Raw genomic sequence first — 16,725 nt, forward strand, 5'->3', positions numbered from 1 at the left:
TTATTATTGTTAATGTTATGTTAGAAATGAAAAAGCATTAAACAAGAATATTATTTAAACAAATTGTATGATGCGTATTAATCAAAATGCAAGAAAACAGTGACAGCATTTTCATTTTAAGTAGTACATATTTTATTGAAATAAATCATTGTTTTATCAACTAATAGCATTTTATTATTTTAAAACTATCCCGATTTCCACGTAAGTAGCGGTTTGTTTTTTAAGTTTCAATTTAAGTATCATTTTATTACATTGTAAAGAAACGTTTAAAACTAAAAATAAACATATGACTTATAAAAAGTACGTCAATAACTTTTATAAACTGCTTTATACATAACATACATATTTTTAATTTGTTATTTAAAATATGTAGTTTGGAAAAGAAATGTCTTCTTTCGAGTCTACTATAAAGTCCTATAGTAGATTATAGGAATCAGTAGTTTCCTTTTCTTATGGGGAACCGGCTTCACTTCCAGAAACAGATTTTCTTGATACTGGAGATGCAGAGCTAAAATTAAACATAACAACAAATTTTAAGTAATGTATATAATTATAATTAATATAACTAAAGGTTTAAAAGGGATCAAATGTTATCAAATATTTACCGTGCAGAACCACTTGGGCTACGACTACGAGATCCAGCTTTTGAACCAGATCTGGAGCGTGACCTGCTTCTACTTTTTGACCGAGATTTTGAACGTGACCTACTGCTTCTGGCTGATTCACGTTGTTCGGACCCAGAGCGAGAACCACTCTTTGATCGCGACCTCGACTTCGACCTTGACCTTGACCGTGATACAGATTTTCTAGAGCCACTGCGAGATCGCGATCTCGATGCGCTCTTCCTAGATCCCGACCCTGACCTTGACCTTGATCGTGATCCGCTTTTTCTAGATCTTGAGCGTGACCTGGACCTGCTTTTGGCTGAGCCAGACCTTGACCTTGATCTTGAACGGGAAGGACTTCTCGATTTTGAACCGGACCGCGACCTCGAAGCCGAGCGAGACCGAGATGGCGATCGAGAACGAGAGGTGGAACGACTTTTAGATCGGCTGCCGGATTTTGATCTAGATTTGGATCTAGACCTGGACCGTGAAGCACGAGACTCATCAGAGTCAGACTCGATTCTCCTCTTCCCCCGCGGGCTTCCTTCGTTGCCACTTTCCTCACTGTCAATTAAATACAAGATCCATTTATCAATAATGAAGAAAGAGAGAGGGTACGGTTTAAAGAATACTAACCCGCTTGCAATTTTAAGGCCACCACCGGCATCACTGTCCGACTCACTGGTCGATATAGTTTCCTTTGATTTGATTTTACCCTTCGGCACTTCAGGTATACTTTTATAACGTCCTTTATCCTTCTTGACACCAGCTTTCCTCGTTCGTTTCGACTTGGGCCTATCACTTTCCGACCCTAAAAAAATAGAACCGTGAAATTCCATAATAAAAGGACTGAATAATAATGGAACATTACCTCCGCTTTCTCGATTACTATGCTCCTTCCTCTTCCTGCCTTTAATTCTGGATCTCTTCTCTTTACTATCACCGCTACCTTTTCTTTTACGTTTATTCTCTCTGGGTGCCTCTTCTCTGGGCTCATCTACTCCAGAACCGCCACTGTCGCTAAGGTATTGTTCACTACGGACTTTCTTGCCTTTCTTTCCAGGCTTTTCTGATGGCATCTCACCAAACACCAAAGCATTCTTCGTTTTCTCCACGTATTCTTGCCGCTTTTGCAACATTTCTTCCTCCCTCTGGCGACGAGTCTCCTCCATTCTCCGCTGTTCTTCTGTCTGCCGCATTTTGAACGCCTGCCTTTCTTCCTCTTGCTTGCGCCTAAGCATTTTCTCCTCCTCGTCCAACCTTCTGGCTCTCGCAACATGATATTGAGCTTGTGACAGTAAATCTTGACACCTCCTTGCTTCCGCATCCGCTAGCTGCTCTATTCTATCGCCGTGCGACGACAAATATTGGAAATATTTGTGCGATAGTCCTAATTCATGAACCGCTTGCAACACTGTAGTCAAAGTTGACTTTTCATCTTTTAAAATATGAGTAGCAAGTCGTTGCAATATAAGGGCTATGTTAAATAACAATACTGTGTCCTGGGGCGCTACCCTACGGGCTTTTAGCAGTGTCAGTTTTGCCTCTTTTAATTTACCGGCTTTAAAGTATGCTCTACCAAGATATTGCAACACTTCAACGTGGTGGTATTTGTAGAATTTTCGCAAACAATTTTCATACATCTGAATAGCACTGACAAACTGTTTCTGTTCGACATAAATGTGTGCGATATTTAACCACACGTCGCAAAACTCTGCAGTAGCCTCCCTTACTTGAGCAAAAATATCTCTGGCTTCATTTACACAATTCTTGTGCGCCAAGACTGCGCCAATTCCATTCGCAGCCCATATATTTTTCGGATCATTTCTCAATACTTGCTTATACATTGCTAATGCTCTCTCTTGGTGTCTTTTCTCGCGCTCCTTGTCTTTTCCGCTTTGGTGCAATGTTTGTAACCAGATATTTCCCAAGGCAATTAGGGAGTACGCATCGGTACTAGTAGACGGGTTTTTCAAAATTCTCTCAAACTTCTTTTGTCCGGGGCCCCATTCCATTTTGGCCAAATGCAAATTTCCAAGCAATGACCAAGCATCTGGATGTTCATTATTAATCCTCAGAGCATCTTTAAACCAATCGGAAGCTTCGTAGATTTGGCCTTTATCTCTTGCCATGCATCCCAATCTAAGATAACAATCTACATAGTTTGGGTGTTCCTTTAGAATGTCTTTGTATAGTTTTTCCGCTCTGTCAAAAATGCACAGTGCTTCATTGAGACGAGCTAAATTGTATGTGGTAGTAACTGCTATTGAATTGTAATAAACGGGATCTTCGGAAGCGTCTGCCTTTGAACGAGCCCAAGACTCTTCCAAATTTTTTTTTGCCTCCTCCAAGTTATTTAATCGATAATGCAAAGCACCTACGTTATTTAGAATCTCAGGTGGAATCTCCGCTTCAACTTTTTCTTTCAGTATTCTAGTCGCTGTTCCATAAGCATTCAATGCAGCATTTAAATCACTTTGTTCTAATATTTGAGCCAGCTCTATCCATGCCTCCACGTCGTCAGGAAACTGCTCTGTTACCTTTCTTAAGTGATTTTTAGCTATGTCACGTTTCGACTGCGAACTTGACTTAGCATACAGAGAACCAAGAATCTTCATCGTTTCGTAATTTCCTGGCTGTGCTTTCAGTACTTTTTCAAAGCACTGAGCTGCATTTTCCGCATCACCTCGATACATATACATCTGCCCTAGACCAAAATGTGGTAAAACAAATACTGGTGGAGCAAACTGAGTTGCTTGATAGTAGTATTGAAAAGCCTGGTCATAATCCCCTTGAACATGAAATGCCCTGGCTAATTGATAACAACTCTCTGCACGCATTGCTTCATTTTCTGTATTGTGAAATGCATGCAAAGCTAAATGCTGAACTTTATTGTAATCTTTTTTGAAAAAGAAATGGTTAGCCAAATGATTCAGTACCATCGGGTTAGTTGAGTCAATTGTATATGCTTTAGACAACATTTGTACTCCTGTTCTTATACTGTCGGGTTGTTGCTGATTCAATTTTAAAACAGAAAGACCCACTAATGCTCCAACGCACTGTCCATCTAACTGTAAAGCCCTTTCAAATGCTAATCTAGCCTTTTCTTGATTGTTTAATTTCATAAAGCAATGACCCATTCCTAATCTTACAGAGGCTGGGCAATTGGGATTTGTTCTTAATGCTTTCTTATAAAAGGCAAGGGCTCCCCTATAATCTTTTTTACTGAAGGCTATACAAGCCTTTCCTAACAAAGAAGGTATATTATTTGGAGACTGATTGAGTACAAAATTGAACTGGGCATCTGCTTGCTCCATTTTATCACCCTCCAAAAGGCAAAAGTATGCTCTACCAAGCAAGTGATTCTAAAAGTTGAAATTTTTAAAACCTTTGTTTAGCCTAAATTATACTTATTTTTGAGAAAAGCAAAGAAACTTACCTGATCATACATGATGATTTTATCTGCTGTTGTGTATAACAATGTTGCTTTTGTAAACAAATCTCTTTTCTTATCTTTGTTCTTCTCCCTATTTGCTTCCTGCACATAATATGCAGCCAACATGTCCAAGGCTCGCATCTGATCTTTTTCATAATCACGGTAATCAATATTGGCATCAATTCGAGATGATTCCAGTATCTTAATGAAGTCTTCAATCTTATGTTGTTTATAGTATTCCAACTAAAAGTTTTAGCCAGTTTCAAATTAATTTCAAATCTAATGTCTAAGACAGACATTGGTTATCAGCTTTATACTTACAGCCAAATTAACCCAGATATTAAGTTGGGCATGCTCTTGCCGTAATATCCCAAGCACCTCATCTCCTTCTGGCAATTGGTCAAGGTAAAGCTCTATAACCTTTTGGTATAATGATGGAGAAAATATATTAATTAAACTCGACTATATTAAATACCTTTTATGAGGCTTAAACATTCTTTTTATAAATTTATGAGAGGTTGTCTATTGAAGGATTCTCTTATATTTCTTAGTGATAATACGTAAAATATTAAATACCTCATCCGTGTCACGCAGAGGAATCTCTATGCACCCCGCCATAGCAGATGCAGATCTTTTTCCTTAATTCAGTGAAGCCAAATCAAGCCAGATCTGAGATCAAGCCAGATCGTGGACGGCCAACACTGAGGACGAGGAGGGCGAGATTGTGCTGAAGTTTCTCATTGGTAGTCTTTCTATTCTATAGTCAAATAACACATGCACCGTTAAACAGAAAAACACTATACGCTAGTAAAGTACTAATACAATCATAATGTAGGGAGTGTATTGCAAATATTGCAATATAATAGGAAAACGTATGTACTCCCAAAAATGCTAAATGTTACCGATAGATAACGCTGTTAGTATGCATATGCATTACTATTTACTACACATTCTCACTTCGTTGTTTTTGTATTAGTACTTTACTAGCGTATACGGCGTTGCAATACGACATTCGCTATTTTAACTGTTCGTAACATTTGCATTTTGCAATCGTATTTCCTGAGAGTTTTCTCTGATTTCTTCATTGCATACATGTAGACCACCATGCAGTTTCCGTGAAACCTCTAAGTCCTCTAATCTCTTTTTAATGTAAAGACATCAACCACTCCATTATTGTTGAATATGAATTTTAACAACACTGTACTTGCTTAAGCTGTTATCGCTTTTATTATTATTTGTTCATAAAATTAGTAATAAATGAACTTGTTTCTGTGATATGAGTGCACATGAGTCATCTCAATGCAAAAATGTGGTATTATGCAAAGGGCAATCAGAAGACATTGAATCGCATGAAATTTATATAAAAACAATACAGTCAGCTGGTTACTTATGTAGCTATCTTTATACTTTACGCTTTGAATTTTTTAATCAGCTAACATTAGAAAAATGCCTGCTCTCGCCAGATATATACTCTGGTAATAGCTGAAAAAGAACTTATCGATTTACCATTCAATGTAGTCATAATAAATATTATTAATTAATATCTTTTAATTAGGATTAATACTTACAAGTCGGCGTGCAGTAGAAGCCCTGGGCAATGTATTAAAAGAAAAAAAGTTACTCAATCAATGGACCCAAATGTCAACATATTGTGTTGGTCCAGCAACAGAAAATTTAGCTAAAAATATTGGTCTACAGAATTGTTTAGGCAGCCAATCTGGTAATGCAGAAGAATTAGCTAAAATCATTATTCAAGAAAAGAGTAGTAGCTCGAAGCCTCTGTTATATCCTTGTAGTGAAATTGCTCGAGATACTATTGAAAAGGAGCTTAGTAAGAGGGAGATCAAATTTCATAAACTTATAGTCTATAGGCCCGTTGCAGTTGAAACACTTGAACATGATTTTTTACAAATTGTCACAGGCTTCCCTTTAATTTTTGTATTTTTTAGTCCATCTATTGTTGAACACATTTCTAATATATTAAAACAGCATCCAAAAGAAATGATAAACATTAAAGCAGTAGCTATAGGCCCAGTTACAGCTGAAGCTTTAAGAAAAACTGGTTTTACAGTTTGTGCTGTAGCTAATAAACCCAAGCCAACATCGTTACTTGAAGCTATTAAAGAAGCTGATCAATTCATTAATCGATAAAGAAGTTGCTTATAATTCATCTGTTTTAAATTGTCTGTATAGTTGTTATTATTATACTTGTATAATTAACTAAAAACTTACTTTTAATTTTTTCTTAAAATTATACACCTATATACCTACCTATCTCTTAAGAAGAAATGCTTTGGCATTTGTTTTTTGAATAATATTTGCATATTAGTAGTTAATAAAACTTGCAAAATTGATTTTTACTTTATTTATATGTAACTACTTTTGTTGGAATAATGCAAGAATTTCTCTTTTTTTAGTTACTATTATAAAATATATAAAGAGTACATTATACAAATGTACAGTTAATGCATAAACAGTTTTTATTACTGTTAAAATAACATTAAGATAATAACAAAATGTAGTTTGTTAATGATATTAAAAAAAAGAAAAAACAATGATAATTCTTATTCTTATATAAAAATTTTTAGATATGACCAAATTAATTAGACTAAAAGATTCATAGTTATGGTAATAATTACTTTGAAACTCTAATTAGTTTTTAAAAGTTCTTATAACTTTTATAATTGCTGATATAATGAATAGGAAAATAATTTAATTAAAAATTATTATATAGGTTCCTCATTTGAGATAGGGCAGCTAAATATTCTACAATCGAACCGGAAAATTGCGCGCGCGCGAAAAAATGTTCTTTCAAATAATGTTGTATTACTTAGAGAGGATCACGAACTTATGCAATTGGTTTGACCTTTTAAAACATCATTTGAAGGTAATTTTGATTTTCTAAATGGAACTTCTTATATCCTATTGCATATTTTTATATAACTTCTCCCAATAGCTTTTTCAGAACGCTGTAAGAATTCATCATTTCCTTGAGTCATTTATTAGAAATATCCTTCTGAAATTACATTTAAATGTAAGATTTAATTAAAGCAGTGTACACCACCGATATACATATAAATGTATGTATAGTCGCTCACGTTATAATTTTAAATCGAAATATTTAGCGAACAACTACATGAAATCGTAAATTCATTTAATGTTTTGGAAAATTCGTGAGAAAAATATACGAATGTGTAATAAAAAATATGGAATTCCATTTAAAAATCAAGATGATCATCGTACAATTATCTCACTAACTTTCATGATTCATCCAAAGGCGCAATTTGATAGCCCTCTTTAAGCTTTAGTAAAAGTATTTCGATTTTCTCAGTCAGTTGCGCGGGTTGCGAGTAAATTAGCAGATCAGATGTCCTGTTTCAAATGGGACATCCGTATAATTCTAAATAAAGAGTAAATTTTAAATTAAAGTTTCTCTTTTATCACATGGCGTAGATCTAAACAAAATAAACGATTTCTTCAAGCAAAGTTTTTGTTGAGTTAAGAATTTTTAAACTGACCTTTCATTATGTTCAACAATTCTAAAAGTATGGTTCATCCATGCAGGTTACCCATGATTCTGCAGTAACCTTTTAGCATATGTATAATTTTTAATTTGACTCCTTCTCTAAATTAATTTTATATGATATCATAGATTGAAATATTACAAATTTTATTATTAATAAAAATTTGAAATACTTATAATATTTGTTATTTTAAAAGTACTAACTGAAAAATTTGCTTAGATTTTTGAAGTCAGTTTTAATAAAAAGATATCTCTATATTTAAATTTACACTGTATAAAATCTAATGGTTTACACAATTAAAAATGTTAGTATACAAGCCAAAACATCAACTCAGCCTTAAATCGTAAAAATAATTGAATTATTTTTTAATTTCAGTCTTCACTAATAATTTCTGTAGTATGTTAATATTTAAATTGTAAAAATACTATTTTGCATTGGGTTAAAATTTCATATTCATAATTTTTATACACAAACATTATATGTTTAAGTGTGTTAGCCTAAAATACTTTTTGAAGTTTCATTTCATCAATATCTACTACGATTAACCACATTACCAAGAAGACATGAAATATCTTGGCCAATAATAGTAGACTGATTAGCATAATATGGTTGAGGGACATTATTACTGTTATTGTATTTCATCTGAACAGCTGTTTCATAATCAGGTGCTGGTCTATATGATGGTAATAATGCACGTAAGTTATTTATATCTGTAGAGGAAACCGAAACTACGGGGTAAGGTGACGTGGATAGATCGTTATAACTAGTCCATCTCATATGATCTTCGGCAATACGATTATCTAAACTCATGGATACAGTTTGTTCACCTGAATCATTTGTATCACTATCCTAAAATTTCAAGAATAATCATTTAATATTAATTGCAATATGTATATTCAAAAAATACATCTTTTAAGATGACAATGCTTACAAAATAGCCATTTGTCGAGCGTTCGGATGGTCGTGACTCTTGATATTGCATATAAAATGTGTGTTGCGCTATACATAATCGCCAAACATACTTTGCACTTCGTGATTCAGAAAACGTAAATTGTTTTACATCCTCACCTTCAGACTGACACTCTATTCGAAATGTTTTCTTATGATTAATAACATTACTAATATCTTTCCATCTGCAAAAGGGAAGAATTCGTTAACAAATATTTATCTTTTATTTATAAAATTTATGCATGTAATAAAAACCTATAAAATTGTGTTGTTTGTGTATTGGAATAGCCCACCATTATTCCATTAATGGAAATACCTAGTATTACTTCATTGTTGCTATTATCCTAAAATATGCACAAACAATATTGATTAGTATTATAACTGGCTATAAAATAATAGGGCTTTTTACAAAATCTAACTTTAGCAGTGAAAGTTTCGTGTCCATAACCATCTAGCTGCATAGCAATTGAAATATATAATTCTTCAGATGCGGCTTGAGTGACGCCTGCTAAATTTTTGTATTGACATAAGGCACTATGTAGCAGTGAATCTTGACCACCTGGTTCAGCCTCTATCACAATCTATAAGAAAATTTTCTTAATCAGAAGCATAGTTTATATGTATATCATCTATAAGAAATAAATGTATATGTATTTACCTTTGGAAATAATGTACATTGTAGTAAACATTCCACAGTATGTCTTTCAACATCATAATTTCCAAATTCAGCTTGCATTGCATAACTAGCTAAAAGACTAGCTTGTCTAGAATTACAATGAATCCTATCTTCCAATACATCATTTTTTAACTGTAGATAGTAATGATATCTATGGAAACATAAATCTTACATAGTACAATTGATTATACATATTATTAAGCTAGAAAGTATGCCCAATACCTAGCCATTTCATCTTGAATTAACTGTACATCTGTCACATAAAACATAATTCTTAAATAAAGATTAAAGTCTTTTGCATCTTTCTCAAGTTGCTTCTTCAATGGCTTATCCACGTCTATCCAACGTGGAGTAGGTGTTCCATGACGACTAAAATATCGAAGACCAAAAAATTCTGGCTGACCTAAGCCAAGACGCTGCGTTACATTGTCCAAACATTCTTGACCAATGCTGTCAATACTAAGCGTACATTCTATAGACGTTGTATCCAATAGCTCAACACAGATAACATATTGATTCTTGGAAACAACATTATATTGCTTACTTTTCTTCAAATGAAACTTGAATGGCATTTTTGCAGGTTCATAAACTAAAGAAACAAAAACATTTATACTACGTTTACTCGATAATCTATTTTTAAATAACAAGCTATAAATAACTATGAGCAGTACCTAAAATTCTATAAATTACTTATCAATAATACCTTTGGAAAAAATACATTAATTTGTACACAGTAAGATCTTAAGAAAAATCTAGTTGAAAATAACTTGACTCATAATTATAATTAATTTGTTTACATATAAATGTGCTATTATATTTTAAGTAAAATATACAGTATCACATATTTCTAACCTCACTTTATATTCCGTTACATTTGTTAGGTCGTAGACCAACTTTAAAGGATCAATTACAAAGCTTCGAGTCTTTCTGCTTGAAATCTATTAATAACACTTGCTTTTAATAAGATGTAATAATAAAAGTTGCCACTGTAACCGTACTTTTATGATTTTAACAATAAATATACTCGAAGGTGCATTTCTATTTGACAGCAGTGTCACAGTATAGTCAGTATACAGTATACACGGTCACGGTACACAACAGGATACACAAAGCTATAACTTAAGTTAACCTGCTTGTATGTACATACACAAATACTAAAGCATTGAAGTGCTGTGTGCTGCAGTGCTGACACTGCTGAGTGACTGCTGACCAGTGCTGATTGCACTCTGGATTACGCTGGGCTGGATGCGCAGCGTTGCGCAGTAATGAAGTTATGAGCATGGGCTGTATTATATAGTTAGGTTACTGGGCTGGGTGTTATATGGCCTATATGGGTGTAAAAAAGGCGGTAAAAACATTTTCTCAAGATTCCGTCAAATGACATGTCGGAGCCTAAAATGAAGCCTACATTAAAGGGATCACCAGGTATGATAATAGACTTGGCACAGGATGTGAAACCGAATAAGAAAGGAGTGAATTCTTTATTAGAGAGATTTTTTTCTCGACATTCATTCGTTCCAAAACCAGCCGAAAGTCCTTCTGAAATTACAGTTATTAATGTAAAAGAAACAGAGAGCGGGCCAATACCTGTAACAGAAGTACATTCATACACTTCATCTAATACAGAATGTGTAAATTCAGAATTAAACAAACCTGGTGCAAAGCTACAATGGTTGAAAAAGGAACTACAATTGAAAATGGCACAAAAACGCAGTGAGCAATGGAAGCAGAAAGAGGAGAAACAAAAATTGAATGAGGAAGAATTGGATGAGGACGAGGACGAGGACATAATAGAATGCAATGAAAAAGAGCAAATGTTGGATGATGAAGAATCCAATAGTGGAGAGAGTGAGCCAGAGGAAAATGATATTATTATTAAAGAAAGAACTAGGACAAAGTGTTTGTATGCTGATGAAGAAGCTGAAGAGGATGATGAAGGAAATGAAGATTCTGAAGGAGAAGAAATTGTTGGTGATGAAGATAATGATGACAATGAAAATGACAATAGTAATGGTAGTGACGGAAATATAAAGACCCTAAAATCTTTGAAACGAATAGTAAAAGCTTTTGATGATGACTCTAACCAGTCAAATAATAAAGAAACAGATATAGATGTATCAAACGTCAACTTTCCTAGAACCAAAACAGATGTTGATATGTTTGAAACAGACAATGGCAATGATGCCTGGACTAGTGATATTGATGATGATATTAACATTTATCAACATAATCAATTACAGTCTGATGTAAGTCAAGTCTGTAAAACACCATTGATGAAAACAAATATCTTAAGCTTGGTTTCTCCTGTTACTCAACTAACTGCACTAAACTCTAATTTAAACTCTGATAAAAAAAGCTCCTGTAAAAAGCAAAATATGTTTTTAATTGAGGATAGTGTATCTTTATCAGTTGAGGATACACCATCTGAGAAACTGTCTTATAATAAAGTGGAAAAAAGAATCGGACTGCAAAAGAAATTATTCGCTGACACCCAGGATGGGATAAGAGATGAAGATCTTGCGCAATTGTGCTCTGGAAAGTTTGTTACACAGCAAGAAAATGATAGTAATTTGATTAATTTGACGTCAGACTCGAAAATGACAGAGTCACAATTGGAAGGACTGTGTTCTGGAAAATTTGACTCACAAATTGTAGATATGAAGAATTTAGAAAATAGTAGTTTAGATGTAGAGAAAGAGCAATCGCAAGACTTTAGCTTGGTTTTGGATAATAATTCTATTCCTTGTAAAAAGGATAATGTTGAGCTTAGCTCAACCAACAACGAGTATGTAACTCCATCTTTAAGAATAGTATCTTCTTCTGAGGAAGACAATGTAAGAAAGACATCAATTGTGAAGAAAAAAAAATTAACTAAAAGGAAAGTAAAACAACTAGAGTTATCTGATGATGAAGAAAGTGAGGGGGATGAGGAGGAGGAGCTGGACGACGAAGATATCCTGGAGGAGGAGGAAGATGAAAAATTTATTGATTATGATTCTGAGGAGAATGAAGTTGTTGTTATACCTAAGCATGATGTTAAAAGAGTTGCTGCTACGTTTCTGGACAATGAAGCTGAGTTAAGTGAAAGCGATTGGGAATCTGCAGATGAAGATGAAAAAGATTTAGATAAATTAGAAATGGAAGAAGGGGATAAAGAGGATATAGATGAGAATAAAATGAAAAGTGAGCTGGAAAAAATGCATATGATGCAATTGCTGGATGAAGATCAGAGAGAAGTCCGATTTCTTAAAGAGTTGTTGTTTGAGGATGGAGATTTGCACTCAGATAATTCGGGCAGAGAGCGCAAGTTCAAATGGAGAAATATAGGTATTTAATTAAAGTAGAATGTATATTGAAAACTTTCTTTTATATCGGTAAATAACATTAATTATTTTTGCAGACAAACTTGGGTTAACTGACGATAATCAGGATGCAAATGAAGAAAAAGATGTCTGGTTTGACCATCCTGAAGATGAAAATGAACTGCAGTGGCGAAAAATGAGACACGAAAGGGAAAAGTTTCTGCAAGAAAAACAAGTAAGGATACTGATTATACTTGAATTTTGAAATTTTATATGCTTGAATATTTTGATTAAAAATTTAACCAGGATTATCAAACGTTTTCAGAAAGATTTACTGGATGAAATAGGAGATGATCTAGGAGATAGTCAAATTTTCCAATTAGGTGTAAAAGCTTTGAAAAAAATACAGGTCACCATTGACAAAAAAGTAAATACAAAAGATAGTGAGCCAAAAAATCCTACTAGGCCAGGAAGCATTACTGACTTACTAGGGAGCACCGATGGAAGGAAGTCGCATGCGTTATATGTAAGTAATATTATAAATTATAATTAAGTTACATTTATTTGATTAAAACATTAATACTAATTAAATAATTTATAACTATTCTAGAAACATTCGCTTCTCGCAAAAGGCGAGAAAACCCTTGCCCGTATAGCTACAATAGTGAAAGATACAGATAAAATTAGTATAACAAATAAGAATGCAAGACATTTCATTTTTACACATATAAGTCCATCCGTTAAAGAGAAGAAAGATTTAAAAGATGCAGAGTCTGACTCAACTGAATATTTAAAATCAAAGGTAATAATTTCTACAGAATCATCATAATTTTGTGTAATGAGGGTAATTTATTTAAAAATATTATTTTTCAGTTTCGTAAAAGAACTGCACCAGAAGGAATTACTCCAAAATCAGTGAAAAAACAAAAAGTTCAAGAAAGTTCCTCAAATAGGAAGAAGTTGTTTTGAAAAGACTGTTTTAATTAGCTAATGTATATGTAATATGCAAATTATTTTTATTGTTGACTGTAATATAACAAATAATTAAATTTTGTATAAAATAAGTTAAATATATGAAAAGACACGAATAAGTTTGTAAGAGAAGAAGCATTATATAAATTCTAAATACATTAGTAACTGGCCAAATGGTCGGATTACCCTTGGTGGTTTAGGAGAAGTAAGAGAATTAACGTATTTAAACTGATATTCATAACAATTATGGTAAAGTAATGCGATAAGTATCGTCTGCTCAATTTAAATGAAATCTTAATCAAAATGATCAAATACTCCATACATGGAATAAGATAATTAATGTTAAATAACTATTTACAGTTAGACATGTGACATATAGAAATAAGATATTCATAAAGTCCGATAATGAATTGCTGAATCATTAACACGAAGCTGGCTGATAGTTTCGTTCGATATCGCGTCACGTGACTATTACAAACGGAGCGAGCATATTTCGGCTGATATTCATATATATAGTTATGATGGAAAAGAAGAGCAATGCGGTAGGTACCGTGTGTTTAATGTAACTCTATCCTATAATGCACGACCTGGCCTAGGGCAACTGCGTACCCCTCGTGCACTCTGCAAACACGCATGTATGAAAAGGTAGGGCAAAGGCAGGCACACATCCACGCGTTAGACCTCCCCTCTAAAAGTATTCACGTATCATCACATACGTTAATGTACTCGCCTGCAGCAATATTATTTCCACAAGGCGAGCTACTAAAATTTATTCACAATTGCCTGTTGCCGGTCAGAGAAACTCCTCTCTTTTACCTTGTTATCACTCTCCATTTCTCCATTATATCCTATGCAAATCGATGAAAGCTTACCATTTTGTAGTTCTATCGTCCAACATACATGCATGGAGACCTTTAACTCTGTTAAACTCTATATATAATATCTTCCTTTTTCCTACCTTTCTTCTTTTTAAGGCATCTCCAGAAGATTGTACAATTAGTGGAATTTACGAACTGCTTACTCGAAAGGATATCTACCGGAATAAATAATGCAAAGTTTATAATGTATCTGAATTTTTATTCGACGTCCGCGAGGTAAGGGAAGCTGATATATCAAGAAGAAAGTTGGTGGCAAAGGCGTTGGGGATGGAAACCGTAAAGTAATAGTCGTCGTTTAGCAGGAGAAGGATGTTGCATCTGTAGGAGGAGAGGCTTGGATGGAGGTGAAGAGTGACAAGGGGGACTTGGTGGTATGAAGGAGCTCAAGATTTGTGTGGAAACGGAGGATAAGGGGTGGCTTGTTGCGTAAGCCGATTAGAGCATCACGGTGGTAACTCTTGGTCCGTGAGGCTGTTGGAGTGCTCCTCTTGCGTTTGGCAGATTCAGTGACGTCACTGGTGCTGCTGTTGCTGCTGCTGCTACTGCTACTGCTATTGCTGGTGTTGCTGGTGTTGGTGATGGTACGATGCGCAAGAGCCGACATCAGCCAGAGACACATTAAAATCGCATAAAATATGTAGAAGCGGCCCAAAGCCCGAAGCTCTCGACGCGCACAAGCCACCCACACTGCAAAAGCACCAACGAGAGCACTCGCAACTACATCCGAAAGCAAAAAGCTTATACTGTCCCCCCTTCCTCGCTTCTCTTCCCTCACTCACTCTTCCCACGCGTCCTTCCATCAACCTTCTACACTCTTCTCTTCTCTCCTTCCCTCTTCTTATTCAAATACCTTCTGCTTCGTACCTCTGCCAACTAACAATGCGAATATTTATGTTCTCCTCACACCCACCCGTTTATTAAACATTAACTATAAAATGTGCTGACGCGCGTTTCATCAAGTTTTTAAAGCCTCCTCACTAATATATATATATATCAGTTAAAGATTTTCCTTCGGTTAGAATTTCCTCTTTTAACATTTTAGTCACTTGTGTTTACAGGCAAGATTATTTTCCGGTTTTCCTAAACTGTAATAACTGTTTTTTTTTTCATCCTTATCCCTAATACTTTATAAACGATTGTAATGATGAATAAATTTCATTACAAATCTAAATAGGTGCGCGGGAAATGATTAAATTTAAATTATGATCCGTTATTGGTGGCTGGTTGTATTTTCATGCGTGCTTTCCAGTCATTTCCCGGATGCAATTGAAGTCTGTGTAACACGTAGCAAACGTTCCACCGCAGCGCATCAAATAATCTTATCAAATCCGTATCGACCGATTCACTCTGCCGTAATGCCTTTATTGAATATCCATCAGCCATGTATTATTTGGAACAATATTTTCCAACAGCTCTCGGTCCATTCAAAGAGATTTGCAATTTAAAGCCAAAATTTACGTCAACGTGAAAAAATCAGTTATTCCATCGCTGATTATTATCCTCTGCATTATCTGTATTTGCAAACGCTGTACAAATGTTTCAGCGAGAGATTTATTTATAACGTCGTACTGGAGCATGAATCCACAGAAATTTTAATTGTAACAATAATGTTGATAATAAACTTTAAAATAAGCTTATGTACATTGCTCTCCAGTACGTATAATATGTATAGCTAAAGAAGCAAGAGTATAGTAATAGATAAAGTCACGATGTTAATACTCGCACAAAATGTTTCCAAGACTAGCTTACTTATTTTCGACGTTGCTGTAATTATTTTAAGGATAATTACCAGGCTAATTGAGGATGAACCACGCGGATAAACTTAGTTGTGATTTTTAGAATTGGACAATGGAAATAATTGGCAACGCGATTGGAAGATTGTTCCGCCGCGTTGTCGAAAGTATATATATATATATATATATATATATATATAAGATATACGTGAAGCGAGAGAATGAACGGTCGGGCATCTTGAACGTATCTCAACAGCCTCTTGTCCAATTACAGGGTGATTCTGCGGCCTCCGGGTTCCCCAAGGAGCGCAGATTAACTACCCGACTCGCATCAAAATTACACAATCATCCGCTCACGCCGTTAATGTCGCTGTGCCAGGTCCAAAGTAAATCACCATCAGGGTCGATAAATTACTAATTTTGTCCAAGAATTATAGAAAATAACGACGGATTGTTTGGCAAAATAAATGATATATTCGCGTTAAATACAATTATCGATCAAATTCTCGATATAATTATTTTCCTAACATTAAAATATATAGAATGCAGGGGAGGTAAGAAGATGACGAAATAATGTGGGGTTCTTCGATTCCAACGGTGTCAGAGTTAAGTAGAAACATATCGGTAAGAAAGCATATCGTACGTGTACAA

General features: G+C 34.5%; 4 protein-coding genes across 8 annotated transcripts in view; 2 read left to right on the plus strand and 2 right to left on the minus strand.

The window, feature by feature from the left end:
- Positions 1–114: 114 nt before the first annotated feature.
- Ctr9 (RNA polymerase-associated protein Ctr9) lies at positions 115–4,867 on the minus strand. Of its 2 annotated transcripts, XM_066731352.1 has the most exons (7): positions 4,618–4,867; positions 4,363–4,461; positions 4,045–4,284; positions 1,477–3,970; positions 1,242–1,416; positions 606–1,169; positions 115–508 (listed from the first exon to the last, which is right to left on the minus strand). In XM_066731352.1, exons 1-7 carry the CDS (start codon positions 4,657–4,659, stop codon positions 451–453), a joined length of 3,672 nt encoding a protein of 1,223 aa, XP_066587449.1. In that variant the 5' UTR covers positions 4,660–4,867; the 3' UTR covers positions 115–450. The 2 variants fall into 2 exon arrangements, with proteins under 2 accessions (XP_066587449.1, XP_066587447.1); XM_066731350.1 differs by having other exon boundaries at positions 1,242–3,970.
- Positions 4,868–5,022: 155 nt separating this feature from the next.
- Uros1 (Uroporphyrinogen III synthase 1) lies at positions 5,023–6,326 on the plus strand. Its single transcript, XM_066731415.1, has 2 exons — positions 5,023–5,516; positions 5,597–6,326. Exons 1-2 carry the CDS (start codon positions 5,318–5,320, stop codon positions 6,190–6,192), a joined length of 795 nt encoding a protein of 264 aa, XP_066587512.1. The 5' UTR covers positions 5,023–5,317; the 3' UTR covers positions 6,193–6,326.
- Positions 6,327–7,827: 1,501 nt separating this feature from the next.
- Pez (protein tyrosine phosphatase non-receptor pez) overlaps positions 7,828–16,725 on the minus strand; it is a 48,530-nt gene continuing 39,632 nt past the window's right edge. The window contains exons 1-7 of one of the 4 annotated variants that reach the window (XM_066731394.1): positions 9,893–10,258; positions 9,412–9,778; positions 9,172–9,340; positions 8,933–9,094; positions 8,769–8,857; positions 8,497–8,698; positions 7,828–8,414 (exon numbers count right to left, since the gene is read on the minus strand). In XM_066731394.1, coding sequence (XP_066587491.1) covers positions 8,091–8,414; positions 8,497–8,698; positions 8,769–8,857; positions 8,933–9,094; positions 9,172–9,340; positions 9,412–9,761 — 1,296 coding nt within the window. In that variant the 5' untranslated portion in view covers positions 9,762–9,778; positions 9,893–10,258 and the 3' untranslated portion in view covers positions 7,828–8,090. Of the gene's footprint in view, positions 8,415–8,496; positions 8,699–8,768; positions 8,858–8,932; positions 9,095–9,171; positions 9,341–9,411; positions 9,779–9,860; positions 10,259–16,725 lie in introns of those variants that run through there. The other 3 variants (XM_066731385.1, XM_066731376.1, XM_066731402.1) reach the window with 3 other exon arrangements.
- Positions 10,424–13,657, plus strand: LOC136776043 (claspin-like). The gene is made up of 5 exons (XM_066731365.1): positions 10,424–12,516; positions 12,590–12,726; positions 12,817–13,017; positions 13,102–13,293; positions 13,365–13,657. Exons 1-5 carry the CDS (start codon positions 10,572–10,574, stop codon positions 13,458–13,460), a joined length of 2,571 nt encoding a protein of 856 aa, XP_066587462.1. The 5' UTR covers positions 10,424–10,571; the 3' UTR covers positions 13,461–13,657.

The sequence above is a fragment of the Prorops nasuta genome, unplaced genomic scaffold (assembly GCF_024137725.1).
Source record: "Prorops nasuta isolate Cenicafe-Biocafe unplaced genomic scaffold, Cenicafe_Pnas_1.2 PNAS00002, whole genome shotgun sequence".
Classification (NCBI taxonomy): domain Eukaryota; kingdom Metazoa; phylum Arthropoda; class Insecta; order Hymenoptera; family Bethylidae; genus Prorops; species Prorops nasuta.

Coding starts and splice junctions, on each gene's coding strand:
- Ctr9 (XM_066731350.1), bottom strand. CDS start 4,659: ATGGCGGGGTGCATAGAGATTCCTCTGCGTGACACGGATGAG. Junction 4,285..4,362: donor ATATCTGGGTTAATTTGGCT/GTAAGTATAAAG, acceptor TAAAACTTTTAG/TTGGAATACTATAAACAACA. Junction 3,971..4,044: donor AAATCATCATGTATGATCAG/GTAAGTTTCTTT, acceptor TTCAACTTTTAG/AATCACTTGCTTGGTAGAGC.
- Uros1 (XM_066731415.1), top strand. CDS start 5,318: ATGAGTGCACATGAGTCATCTCAATGCAAAAATGTGGTATTATGCAAA. Junction 5,517..5,596: donor CTCGCCAGATATATACTCTG/GTAATAGCTGAA, acceptor TCTTTTAATTAG/GATTAATACTTACAAGTCGG.
- LOC136776043 (XM_066731365.1), top strand. CDS start 10,572: ATGTCGGAGCCTAAAATGAAGCCTACATTAAAGGGATCACCAGGTATG. Junction 12,517..12,589: donor GTTCAAATGGAGAAATATAG/GTATTTAATTAA, acceptor TTATTTTTGCAG/ACAAACTTGGGTTAACTGAC. Junction 13,018..13,101: donor GGAAGTCGCATGCGTTATAT/GTAAGTAATATT, acceptor TAACTATTCTAG/AAACATTCGCTTCTCGCAAA.